This window comes from Martes martes (genome assembly GCF_963455335.1).
Source record: "Martes martes genome assembly, chromosome: 7".
Lineage (NCBI taxonomy): Eukaryota > Metazoa > Chordata > Mammalia > Carnivora > Mustelidae > Martes > Martes martes.
The window spans coordinates 133,472,495-133,486,168 of NC_137894.1; the positions used below are offsets into that span (position 1 = coordinate 133,472,495).

Consider the following 13,674-nt stretch of genomic DNA (forward strand, 5'->3'; position numbering starts at 1 on the left):
CTGTTACCACCTTCGGTTACAGAAATAGAGGAACATTGGCAGAGGAGGACAAACTGGTTCACTCATTCCCAGAAAGGCTTCTTGCCTGAATGCCGGTGTCCCTCGGGCTCTTGGCTGACACGGCGGGCTCTCCCTGAATCCCACCGGAGGCTTTCTTGTTTCCGGCCCTTCCCAAGAGGAAACATACAGCGTTCACTAGCCGTACGTAGAAGCTTCTGGAGAAGTAGTAGTCGTGTTATTTATCCCTTGTCGCTATTCTGTGAGGTGGGAAGTGCTGTCTTTGTTGCACAGGTGGGGAGAACTGAGGAACTTCCTCTCCCAGGGCCACATGGTCGTGAGTGGTAAAGCAGACATTGACTCCAGTCTGTCCGAATCTTCCCTGAACAGCATTCAACCAGCTCCTCTTAGTTGTGGGGCCTTTCACGTGGAGCAAAACGCAGATGAACAAAGAAGTAAGCCAAGGGAGAGCAGAGCTACCGTCCTTGAAACCGAGAGGGGAGGAGTCCCTGGCTTCTCCCTCTTCCAGGTGGCCTGGGACAGCTCCATGGAAACCGTCCCAGAGCCCATGCAAGGACATAAAGAGGACAGAAAGAGGACACCTGTTTAGGTCTTTGAAATACTCTACTGTCTTGCCAGGTAGTTAGGGCTCCGATACCCGTCATCTTAGCCTCGATAGAGGAGAAGGGTTCTGGGGGACTTTGGGTTTTAATCGCCCAGAGTGGAGGTTGGCAGGAATGCCAGGAGCAGACAACTGGAGATGAGAGTCACCGTGAGCTCAGAGTCTCATTGGCAGCACTGAGAGTTCTCAGAGTCCCTCAGTAGTGGCTGCCCAGCACCACTGCCATCTGGACGAGTCACAGTAACAGTTTGGCAGGAAGAATAACAGCGCAGTTCTCTGTATCCGCGACTGACTCCCGGGTACGCAGTGCAGCCTACAGGCCCGTCCGACCATGCCCTTTTCCCCACACCCACCCCCCAAGTCCTTTACTGTGTGAGCGCCTGCTGTGTCCACAGCCCCAAGAATGCAGACATTAAACTACTGTCCCTGCCCCTGAAGAGCCCACAGACTGGCACACAGGTAACCACTGTACACGGCTGCCTGCACAAGGGTTAAGTAACACCTGCAAGTGTCAGGGAAGGCTTCCTCAAGTGCCCAGCGTGGTTGCCATCGGCCTCAGAGTAAAACCCAGCTCCCCGTCAAGACAAGACCTGCAACTGTCTACCAGACTTTTTTTGGTGGTTGAGATACATGAAGAAAGTGGTGGTATTTGGAGGACTCACCGAGGGAAAGCCATTGTCCGAGGAGACTGGCCAGGCCACTCTGGGGGGCCGTGTGCAGGGATCTTCCGGGGCAGTGACTGGCCTCCTGCTCTTCTTGGGAGCCAGGCCAGGCCACTTGGGATTCTTTGAGGGCAAGGCATGCCTTGTACATTGCTGACCCCTGTTTCCGGATCTCTGTCTTTCCTTATCTAACAGTCAAGGTTCGGCTGTCTCCTGCCCCCATTCGGGTCTGGCCAGGAGCCCATCTACTTTTTGTGCACTCGTGGTTTCTCTCTTGTGACTCACCTCTGTGTTCTAATTGACATTTTTTCTGTTCCTCTCACTGGCCTCTTTGTGGACAAGATCTGTATCCAGCATTCCAGTGCCCGGCCTTGACCTTGATGCATAGTAAATCTTTAGTAGATGTGTGAAAGGAATGAATGCATGGTGGTGCATTTGAATTTGATCTTGAAAGACAGAGTTTATCAAGCAGGAAATGGTAGATGGGGATCTAGAGAGAAGGAACTGAGACTTTGTCCGGGGTCCATCATGACTTACTTATTCCATGTAGGCCCTAAACTTACCTGAAACTTGCTTTTGTCACCTGCAGAATGGCTATAATATTTATATTGCAGGTTCATAGTAGAGACTCAAGATGATGTTATAAATGTCATAGCTCCTCCTGCCTACAAAGTACCATGACGAAATAGGTATTGGGCTTACTTTTTTTTAAATTAAGTCATCTCTGTGCCCAACGTGGGACTCGGAACTCATGACCCTGACATCAAGAGTCATCAGCTCCACAAACTGAGCCACGTTTTGCTTTAAAATAACATGACTTTGGGGCGCCTGGGTCGGTTAAGCATCTGCCTTCGGCTCAGGTCATGATCCCAGAGTCCTGGGACCACACCCCACATCGGGCTTTCTGCTCAGCGGGAGCCTGCTTCTCCCTCTCCCTCTGCCTGTTGCTCCCCCTGCTTGTGGTCTCTCTCTCACTGTCAGATAAGTAAGTCAAATCTTTTAAAATAAAATAAAATAACATGACTCTGTTAGTTGGAAACTACTGATGAGTATTTTTTAAAATTTGAGATTTGTGCTGAAAATACAAGGAGAGCCGCTGTTCGAACTGTCCGTGGCCTTATGGTTGCTTGTCCTGGGAGAATCGCCGTTTCTGGAAGGATTGAACACTACATGAGTTTCCTTGTTCAGATTGTGAATTCATAGAATAATTACTCTAAGCTTTGTGCTCCCCATTCTCTGACTCGCAGGACATGTGAAAGGAAAACTCTTCATGTGGATTTGAAAGGTCGGGAGGAAACTGAGGTCCTCATGGCCGATGCGCTGTTCTGCTCTCGCCGTGTAGGCCGCCCTCGTGTGACTTTCCCCTTCGAATTACACACAGTCTCAGTTAACTGATCAGGGGCAGGAGTCTATTCAGCCTAGGGGGCATTTAAAGGATCCTGTGATGAGGAAAATCTGTTTGTCGTAGGTGGTCAGCTCTCCACGTTTCTAAAGCTGAAAAAACGTATCTGTGACGAAAGCTGAAGTTTTCTTAAAATAGGAAAAAAATGTATTCTTGGGATGCGGCCTCTTCTCCCAGAGTATTACGTCAGCAGTAGCAACGACAGAAGAGTACGGCCGGTGAGCGATGATTTAAACCCTCCGAGTGGCTCAGAGACTCTCACGGCCTCCCTGTGAGAATGGAGTTGTTATTCGCACTTTGTAGATGAGGAGTTTGAGGAACAAGACTTTGAAACTCAGCGTGCCCGACTCCAGGGCTTTGCTTCTAGAAGGCAGGCCTCCTGGTCTCCTGTCTGTGTCCCATTAGTGCGTCTGCTCTGCTGGTCTCCTTCCGTGCCAGAGAGAGTGTGGCTAGCTCGGAAAGGCCCCGTGAGCTCTGTCGGTGAGATCGCATCTGTGGCAGTCTGAGATGCCTTCTGTCTTCTTCCTCTCCTCAGCTACGGGGTGCTGCTTTGGGAGCTCTTGACCGGTGAGGTGCCCTTCCGAGGAATCGACGGCTTAGCCGTGGCTTACGGAGTGGCCATGAACAAGCTCGCCCTTCCCATTCCTTCTACGTGCCCAGAACCTTTTGCCAAACTCATGGAAGGTAAGTGACCGCTGACTGGAACAAAACTAGAGCAGCACTTGGGTAGATGTCGGACGATTCTGCCAGGTCCATCCCGGAGAGAGGAGAGGAAGTACAAGTCAGTCAGGGAGGAATCCCGTGGGTGGTTGCAAGAGCCACTTTCAGATGATGTGAGCACCCGCTGCGTTGATGTCACGGGTGCTCCTCTGTCCACCCCCAGGGAGTGCAGAACTCCACTTAGTAACTAAAACCCACTACCCAGCACTTCAGTATTTTATTATCTAATACAAAATGAGAAGACGTGGCAGCTTCTGTTTTTAAGATCTCCGAGTGTATTACATCTAGAAACGAAGAACGTCCGAGAAGAGAACTCTAGGAGTCACCTGGTCAAACCCTGTAATTCCCTGAGCGAGAAATCCGAAGCTGAGAGAGACAAAGTGCACTCCGTTAGCTAGCATGTGAGCTGAGAAGACATAGCGTTCACCCTTCCCGACACCCAGTCCAGTCCTTTTTATCTTTGCCTCATCATCATCCCATTGACGTGGGGAAGGCTGGCTCGTTTATTGGTGGGAAACTGAGGTCCGAAGTCCAGTTACCACTGTCAGGACTGGAATTGTGTAGGAACGTGGTAAGTCCTGGTTGTCGAGCCTTGTGCCAGCAAACCCCTTGGACTTGCTTTTCTGATGCTAAATCGGCAGGCAGAGTCAGTTGGGGGCAGAACTGCTACATCTGTTTCCACGTTCACTCTGGTCGTGAGCGTGGGCAGCTTGCTTTTTTCCCCGGCCCTATGTGTGGTTGCCGAAATCCCCGTGTTTCTGTTTCTGGAAGGAAAATTGTGAGACAGTTTCCTGGTAAATAAGGTCACGTAATATTCTGTCTTACTCCTGTCTCTGTCCATTGGTGCTTTCTGTCTGCTCCCGTGTTCCACACAGACTGCTGGAATCCTGACCCTCATTCACGACCATCTTTCACAAATATCCTGGACCAGCTAACTACCATAGAGGAGTCTGGCTTCTTTGAAATGCCCAAGGACTCCTTCCACTGCCTGCAGGATGACTGGAAACACGAGATTCAGGAGATGTTTGACCAACTCAGGGCCAAGGAAAAGGTAAATAAAACAAGAAAAAAGGCATGCGTTGAATCAAGTGGGCCTTTCCCACTGGGCCTTCTCCGCTGGGGCCTCTGGACCGATTCTGACACAAGCACCTTCCTGCTTAGTTTGAGGTAACAGCACCTTTTTCTTCCCGACGTTACACAGAGAGAGTTCTCCAGGCCTCAGAGGTGACCTGAAGCGGTAGAGACGTTTCCCTTCTTTCTGGGATTTGGCAGGAACAAGTTGGGCGTCGTGAGCCCAAAGTTCTCCACGTGGAGCATCTATCCCACTGTCCAAACCAGAGGAAGAGCGCCACTGAGCAGGCACCAGCAGGAAATCGGAGAGGGGTCTAGAAACATTTCTTGGTTCCGTAGTGGACTTCCAGAGTGGGGGTTACCTGGAGACAGGGACACTTCAACACTGAACACAGTCATCAGCACATCCTGCCACTGTCTTTGGCGTCAGAGTCAGAAACAAAAGATGGGCTGAAAATACTGCGGTTCTGAAATGATAGGGTGTTTTGCGTGTTTTTATGAAAAAGGCTAAGGCCTGAACTGACTGAGGAGTTCAGATATTCTTAGCTTGCTAGAGATCTGCCATTCGTTTTGGTGGCCATTCCTTACGCGGCTCCTCTCTGGGCCCCTGGTGTCTGAGGAGCGGTCTGCGACCACGGGGGGTGGGAGCGGAGGAACAAGCGCTTACGTTGCTTCTGCTCGGGCTGGGCTGGATCTAAGGGCTACAGCCAGGGACACAAGCAACGGCCACGTGTCTCCTGGTGAATTTCTTTTTTCCCTCCTCGTTGCCCACTCGGGGCATTTGGGAAGCAACATGATAAGAGGAGCTGAAATTATGTACATCTTTGTGGCTTCTCAGTCCTTTCCCTTGAAAGATGTGATGATGGAAGAACCTTTCATCCTTTCTATCCTGCAGTCTCGTGGCCCCTGCCCCCCAGCATGTAGGCAGGTGTCACTGTCTTTCTCGTCCAGGGCAAAGGGTCAGTGACTTGTCTCCAGTCACACAGCCAGCAAGCGGGGAAGCAGAATCTTCCTCCTGGGTCATCTGATTCCAAAGCCATCTTCTCTCCTCAAAAAATGACTTAAAAATCATTTCTGAAGCTCATTTGAAGAGATTAACCTCTTAATGCCACATAGCACTCCTCAACCTAGTACTGCTCGGCAAGTCAATGAGTGTTCCACAGGGGAATGGACTGAGCTTATGACAGATCTTTTGGGCCCTGGGGAGGGGCGGGGGGGGGGGGAGGGACCAGCACTGACTGAATGATTGAAAGAGGTTGTTCCTCTGACACCTGGGCGGCTCAGTCAGTTAAGCATCTGACTTTGGCTCAGGCCATGGTTTCAGGAGGACGGAGCCCCACCGTGAGCCCCCCACTCAGCAGGGAGTCTGCTTGTCCCTCTCCCCGCCCCCCTACTCATGTTCTCTCTCTCTCCCAAATGAGTAAATAAATGAAATCTTAAAAAAAGAAGAAGAAGAGGAGGGTTCTCCTGTTACTGGTGCTGTTCCGAGTAGAAGAACCTCGTGTTGCTGGCTCTTGAGGTTGTCGAATCACTTGATTCATGTTTTCTTGCTTTCAGTTGATGAAATTATAAGGGTACCCACCAGTACGAAAAATGTTAAGTTGGATTTTGTCGTGGGTAGTTACTAGGAGAAGCCAAACCAGTTCTCGTAACAGCCAGCATTCGTAGAGCACGTACTATGTGCTGTGCTCTGTTACAAAGCGATTTATAGGAATCCTTATATAGCCTCACATAATAAGATAATATTTATCTTATGTAAACAACCGTGATGTCAGTGCAGTTAACTCCATGGTACTCATAAGGCCCGCGGTAACTCGCCCCGGGCCACGATTCGGGCAGTTTGTTCCAGAGTCCTTGCTCTTAACCATGGTGCCCTGATGCCTCTCCATGGTAAGACTCTGAGTGGGGCAGGTGAGGGTGAGGGATGGAGAATGATCTTTCTCTCTGGGGAGATGCCTCTTAAGTCATTGTGTGCAGGGAGGCGATTTGCATACGAGGAGGCTGATCCCCAATGGGTGCTTCACAAGAGGAGACTCACCATGTTGGAGAGGCTGGGGATTTATGGTGCCGTTGGCCAGTATTCCATAAGTGTCCTGGTTTCTCGTATGAGTCAGCTCATTCCCAGCTTGTCTCAACTTACCGTTTCCAGGTAGAGCGATGATGGATTTGTCTCTGGACTGGGGTCTGAGTTCCCTCAAAGGAAGGGGCTATAACCCAAACCATTCCATAGATGAGAGCAGGTTCTGCCCATCTAATAAGCAGTGGTACCAAAGCAAGCGCCTGGCAAAGACTGGGAAAGATTTTCTCTTCTCTTTGCTGTGCTGCCGCGATCCTTCCAGAGCACAGCGTTTTCCTTCAAGATGAGAGTGCGAACCACATGCCTCCGTGGAGTCACTCACCAACTGAGCAGAGGTGCGGAAGACACGCCTCACTGCCTTTTCAGCAATCACTCTGGAAATACATTTTTATTCGACTATTAGGTGATACCTGGAGGCCGATTCATTTATAGCGGGCACAGTTTAAGTCACATTAAACTGGCTCTGGTTTAAAAACCATCCTTTATAGAATGGGAAAAAATGAAAATACAACCAAGTCTGTAAAATTTCAGTACATGATAATATTTTCTGCCCAAATGCCCATGTTTTTCCAGTCACAGGCAATTTTAATCAGTAATCTAGGAACCCTCAGCCCCCATCTCCAGGGCTACCATGGCTCTGTCCGCAGGTGGCCGGACTGAGCCTGGGCCGGGCATCCAGCTCCCGGGGCGGTCAGGGATTCCTTTACCAGCCAGCTGGGAGACCCGCGCCCCGTCTGGGGACCTGGAGTATGGAGGCACCGGCTCTCGAGGGCCCTCGGCCTCCCCTCCGACCCGGAGCGCCCCCGCTTCTCCGCCGTGCTTCCGCCCCTGCAGGAGCTGCGCACCTGGGAGGAGGAGCTGACGCGGGCCGCGCTCCAGCAGAAGACCCAGGAGGAGCTGCTGCGGCGCCGCGAGCAGGAGCTGGCCGAGCGGGAGATCGACATCCTGGAGCGGGAGCTCAACATCATCATCCACCAGCTGTGCCAGGAGAAGCCCCGGGTGAAGAAGCGCAAGGGCAAGTTCCGGAAGAGCCGGCTGAAGCTCAAGGACCGGAACCGCATCAGCCTCCCTTCCGGTCAGTGGGCGGGGCCTGCGGGGGGCCGGGGACCCAGCTCCGCGAGGCGGGACGCTCTGGGTCTCAGTTCGGGGTGGCTCCAAGTGGGCTGGCCATTCGCGGGGAGACTGGCCCGCCCCGCGGGAGTTTCTGAGTGTGACCGAAGAGACCGGGAGGGAGGACAGACGGGTCGTGGGCAGTCCTGACGGGCCGGTCCAGACAGCCAGCAGCCTGGCGGCTCCCGTAGAGGACTCAGGGCCCTGCAGAATAACTCCTCTCAGGGTTTCTTTGAATTACCAGTTCTCTGGCCGCAGTGGAGAGCAGGATTCACGGGTAGGGATTTGAGTTGCGCACAACCTTTCAGAAGCACTTTGGGTGAGGACAGGTACATCTGTAGTGTGTTCAGCCTTGGGGAAATGCAAATCAATACGAAACCAGGAGTTAGAATCTTTGTGGGTCGTAATGGACCCATGGAGGGAGGTGGTGCTCCAGGTGGGTTTGTTGTGTTCTACGTCTATAAGGTCCTGGGAAGCAAGCTCAGTAGAGGTGGGAGGAAGCCGAGGGAAAATAGCATCACGGGGACACAGTGGAGGATTTTAAGCCCCGGGATGATGGCTTTAGTGCAAGCACGGGAGTTCATCCAGTGCGATGCCGTGGCTGGATTTGTGGGACATGTCTCCTAGTGTTCTTGTTGCACATTTTCCTGGCTGGCAGCACAGCCTGTGAGCCCCTCTTGAGCGTGTCGTGTGTGGTGGCCTGCTGCTGTGAGCTGGGAAAGCTCGGCGGAAGCAGCAGTTCCCACCTTCAGGGAGATCCCGTCCAGTCAGGGGATCCCGGTGCAGACACTCGTCTGTTTATTACACCTCTTGATAAATGAGGACACTGGGACTTAGAAAACCAGGGCTGTAAGGTTTCCCTTCTTTATGCTATACCACAACTGCCTTTGTATAACACCACAGTTTGGACCATTAGCCCCATCGTGCTCACTTCCTTAGGCTCCCACCAAGGAGGAGTCCTTATTACTCTGCTCCGCCTGCCCTTAGTGAGAAGCTTCTGGCTCCCTGCCCTGGTCCCTGAGAAAAGGCGGCCTGTCCTCATTGACTGTAAGAAACCGAATTTTAAGTTAGATTTCCTAGACTAATCAATAAGTTCCGCTATCTTAAGAAAACTACTGTAAATCTGTAGTTGCTACACCTACGTGTACTATAGACGAGGCTGACTTGGAGAGTGAATGTTCCCTCTCATATGTTCAGCTTGCTGTCCTGCCGTCTTCGGGGAGAAAGAGAGCGTTTTCCAGGCGAACAAGTTGCTTCTTAGGAAACCGGGGCTTGTCCCTCCAGCCTGCTGGGAAGTGTCACTTTTCTCGTAGGAACTGGATTATGGAAATTCTAATGTGCACGCATGTCTGTCTTTCCCCAAGCAGATTTCCAGCACAAGTTCACGGTTCAGGCCTCCCCCACCATGGATAAAAGGAAGAGCCTCGTCAGCAGCCGCTCCAGTCCTCCCGCGAGCCCCACCGTCATTCCTCGCCTTCGGGCCATCCAGTGTGAGACTGTTTCCCAAATTAGTTGGGGCCAGAACACACCAGGGGCCTCTGTCCCCTGCTCTGTCCAGCCACCGACTGGCCCAGGCTTGCTCCATCCATAACTTCTGCCACCTCTCCTCGGCAATGTGTATATACATGCACATATGTACGCAAACCCTTAGCCCTCCTTCTTGTCTCTCTCCATTAGCTTTATACTGCTGCCTCCCCTACCTTTCCTCTTAGTGACCAGCAGAGGGGTTTGTGGGCATTGATGGGATCTTTCGTGAACTACAGAGCAATTCGGAAACTGGCGTGTGCTGTAGGTAGCCTGGGACCTGGCCTGGGCTGGTTGGTACCCTGGCCTGGGGATCTTGTATGCTGTATGCCATATTCGGGGCATCATTGTTTTTTTGTTGTCATTCATGCTCCTCAGGGAAGGGTGTTTTCAAAGTGTAGGTCCTGAGGAAACTTGCCACATACTTCGTGATAGGTCAAGTCTAGACCAATTATATTCTTACGATTTTACAAAATTTACAAAAATTTTAAAAATTTTTACAATTTTAGTGTTTATTAAAAAGAATTTCCACACATGCGTGTGTGTATGAATGGAGTCGTTTCCCTACCTTAAAGATAGAGATTTCATTTAAAAACAAACAAAAGACAAACTCTGGCTGGCTCTCCTTGAAAAATCCATTCATATCTGTGGATTCCCTTTTTTCACGTGGCCGCCGCTGGCTGCAAGCAATGGCGACTTCCATATGCTCTGTATTTTACCTCAGTCCCCTCAGCTCCTATTTTTTTGGTGTCCGGAACCATCTGCTCATTTATGTTACAAGCCTAGTCTCTGAGGCATTTGGGTTTGAACTTGTGCTGTAAGGCAGTCATGTTAGAAGAACGTTCCTCCTCTCTTACCTGTTATAATTCTCTAGGCCGTTCCGTCCCCTTCTCCTCCGACTCCTGACCTCCTCATTGTCTTCCTTTCTTACCAGAATTCTTCTCTGCACCTCCGAGTCTTCCTTTCACCCTTACCTTTTTCCCTTCCTACCTACCTCCTTCCCTCCCTACCCTGACTCCAGTTCCACTGGAACAAAACAAGTTCCTTAAACCAGATCTGTTTGGAACTCCAGTGTCCGGCTGGTCTGAGCGCCAGCTTTGCCTTGGACTCGGGAGAATCGGGGAAGTTTCCCGTGTTGGGTGCTTTGAGAGCACTCTGTGACTGGTGCCTGAGGACTCGAAGGCTCCACTTGGGCACAGAGTCTTTGACTTCTCCCCTGCAACTCCATATGTGTGTGTGTGTGTCTGTGTCTGTCTGGTGAGGTAGAGGCTAGTTTTGGGGGGACCCTGTCTGTCTTTTTTCCAGGTCCCATCCGACTTTTGTTATTCACAGTGACACCGGGTGAAAGCAGCAAAACCTGGGGCCGGAACTCAGTCATCCCGAAAGAGGAAGGGGAGGAGGAGGAGAAGAGAGCCCCCAAGAAGAAAGGACGGACGTGGGGGCCAAGCACGCTTGGTCAGAAGGAGCTGGCCTCGGGAGATGAAGGGTAAGAACCAGAAGGAGGCGACTCTTTCCCCTTAAAGACGGGTGCTCCCTTTTAAAACTATGACGTGAAATACTTTCTCGCTGTTGTGGGTTTCATTGCTTTCTGAGAAATGCCCAGCCTCTGGATCTTTGCAGTGGTTTTCCAATATCCTCGCTCCCTGGACCTCCCCTAGGAAGGGGCTCAGCATACTTTTGTGTATGGTAATAAGTAGTTTGGGCTTTGCGGGTCCCCGTCTTCTCTTTTGCAGCTCCTCCGCGGCTTTGTTGGGTGCCAAAGCAGGCGCAGACCACGGGCCACACGTAACTGAAGGAGCGCGAGCGCCTGAGTTCTTTCAGTAAGACTCGCGAACACAGGCGGCGGACGGGAGTTAGCCCTCCCGTTAGAGTCTGCCGAGCCCTGCCAGCGCCTGGCTCTTCCCCTTCAAACACCCGCGCAGGGCAAAGAGAAGGAAGGGCAGGGCTTACGGGACCCTCTTGACTTGGAGGCTTGTCCCGAAGCAAGGGCGGTCGGAATAACCCAGCGCTGGCAGTCCGTGCGCTCAGATGTAACACCAAGGCCACCAGAACTTTTTTTTTTTTTTTAAGATTTTATTTATTTACTTGACACAGAGAGAGGGAGCACAAGTAGGCAGAGAGGCAGGCAGAGGGGGAGGCGGAAGCAGGTTTCCTGCTGAGCAGGGAGCCCGATGCGGGGCTCCATCCCAGGACCCTGGGATCATGACCTGAGCCAAAGGCAGAGGCTTTAACCCACCAAGACACCCACGTGCCCCCAGAACTTTAAAAAAAAATTTATTTAAATTCAATTAATTAACAGTTGCAGAGGTAGAGTTCAGTGATTCATCAGTTTCCTGTAACACCCAGTGCTCATGACATCTCGGGTCCCCCAGAACTTCTTTTAAGCCCCACCTCCTGGCCACACTGAGCGTGTGAGCAGCCGCGCTGGGCAAAGCACGAGACCCAGCTTTGTGTCTTGGACGTGCTGGTGTTCTTCCTGAGCCTTACGGGTTAGATTCTCTCAGGTCCTGGCTCCTCGGAAGCCATGCCTCGTGGTGCAGTCCGCAGCGGCGAGCGCACCTGCTGACCCCAGGCCGTCCTGGCCCCACCGTGCCTCGCCCGGGGGCCTCATGTCTTCCCGTCTGTAAAACGGGGTTCCTTCGGCACCCACCAGTGCAGTTGAGAAGAGGATTAAATAAGTGCAGGCAGGATTCGCTGGCTCCTGGTGAGCCTGTGTAAATACGGCTGTGCTGTTGCACGCCTCTCGTGCCATTTCCGTGTCGCTGCTGAAGAATGAGCGTCGTGGCTTATGGTTCTTATTCTTGGTGTTAAAACCTAGAATCCTGTTTCTTGACTTTTCTGAGTGAGAAGCAGCAGCAACCCCCTTCTCCCTTTGCAGTGACTTTCCTGAGCTTGTGCCTGGCCCTGGCCCTGGCCCTCGCTCTGGTATTCCTTTGACTACTGGACCATCTCAGGTCCAACGTCTGTTCTCATGCCAGATCTGAGCTGAAGGCAGATATGTCAGTTTGGTGCATGAAGGATTGACTCTTCGCAGCCAGGCTTTAGAAATCACTAGATGCCTCGGAATAGGGAAAGGGAAGGGAGGGAGGGAACCAGGGCAGGCAGGCAGGAAGGAAAATTTAGGTATGTAGGGCAAACTGCCTAAGCTGAGAGTTCAGTGCCCGAGCCCTCTAGGAATGGTAAATTGTTCTGCTGCAGTTGGGTCTGTAGGGGCAAGAGCTCCTCAGTCTGATTGTGCTTGAGCCCTGGGGTCCAGTAGGGTTGTGGTGGGTCTGAGAAACTCAGTCGCCCTGAATCCCTTGATATTTCTGACTTTCGTTTGATTCCTGACAGGATTTCCCAGGTTGGCTGTGGATCCCAGTAGTTTTTATAATTCTGTTTCATTTATAGATATTTTTTTTTTGTCTTGCTGGTAAATTAACTTCATTTCACATTCCAAAATATTAATTTTGGCATTTCTTCTCCCTTACATAGATTTGTCCTCAAAACTGTTGAAACAGTTCAAAATATGACTTATGATTGATTCTCAATTCCTAGTCAAGAAATCATGTATATTCCGTTCATTCTCAAGTCAAATGTCAGAAATTTTTGAGAGCCTCTGTATGACAGTATTTCTAATTTTAGTCCCTATCAACGGAAGAAAATATGTAACAGCAAGAAGCTATGTTGAATTCAGTCATGTTAAGTGAATTTGCATATCCATCCTTTAAAAAAAAATAGTATATATCTTATAGGAAACATACGCTTGCTCATAGACAGCTTGGGTATGTGGCTTCATGCTGTCTCTGCAGTTACGCTGTGGCGGCTCGGGGACCTTTGCCCCACAGATTGGGAGGTCACGGGCCTGTGGCAGCTCAAGCACGGCCACCTCGTTAAGATTCCCACATGGCGTGGGCTGTGCTGAGCGGTCAAGAGGAGGGTGGCTGGCCACGTGACTGGAGTCCAGCCTCGAGGGCTCCCATGTGGCAGAAGCTGAGTTGGATGTACCCACTGTCGCCTACTACTGATTTTCTTTATTCATTGAAGATCCCCTCAGAGACGTGAGAAAGCTAATGGTTTAAGTACCCCATCAGAATCTCCACATTTCCACCTGGGGTGAGTCTCATCTCCACCCTTCCATCAAGTGTGTTAGTAATAGTTCCCCTTCCATTTCCTCATTCTCACGGCACACCCCGTAGAATTGAGCCTCATTATTGCCAAGGCTGTGCTGACTTTTTTCCTTTAAAGCAGTACCCCCGTGCACCCTGGGATCTTCCTGTGTTGGTCTGACTCTCCCTTTCCTCCCTTCCCTGACCACCCCGGTGGTTGGGATTCTCCTGGCACCCTTAGTTATAGGGGGACAACACAAGGCGGTTTGTCATCTTTAGCACTGGCTTTGACTTTGCTAATCCGGATCCCCTTGAACCCAGAAGATACTAGAAGATTGTCAGTTAGAAGTCCCAGGCTGTGGGTTGAGTAGTGTGCTTATCTCGGGCTGTGTATTTTAGTG

At 51.1% G+C, this 13,674-nt stretch overlaps 1 protein-coding gene across 2 annotated transcripts in view; it reads left to right on the forward strand.

Annotated features, from left to right (window-relative positions):
• Positions 1-13,674, forward strand: part of MAP3K9 (mitogen-activated protein kinase kinase kinase 9) — a gene marked incomplete at both ends in the record, with an annotated part of 68,540 nt that overhangs the window by 50,144 nt on the left and 4,722 nt on the right. Inside the window, 6 exons of one of the 2 annotated variants that reach the window (XM_080808964.1) lie at positions 3,219-3,367; positions 4,279-4,454; positions 7,386-7,626; positions 9,029-9,151; positions 10,518-10,671; positions 13,212-13,280. In XM_080808964.1, the coding sequence (XP_080665090.1) occupies positions 3,219-3,367; positions 4,279-4,454; positions 7,386-7,626; positions 9,029-9,151; positions 10,518-10,671; positions 13,212-13,280 (912 nt within the window). The remainder of the gene's footprint in view (positions 1-3,218; positions 3,368-4,278; positions 4,455-7,385; positions 7,627-9,028; positions 9,152-10,517; positions 10,672-13,211; positions 13,281-13,674) is intronic. The other variant, XM_080808965.1, reaches the window with a different exon arrangement.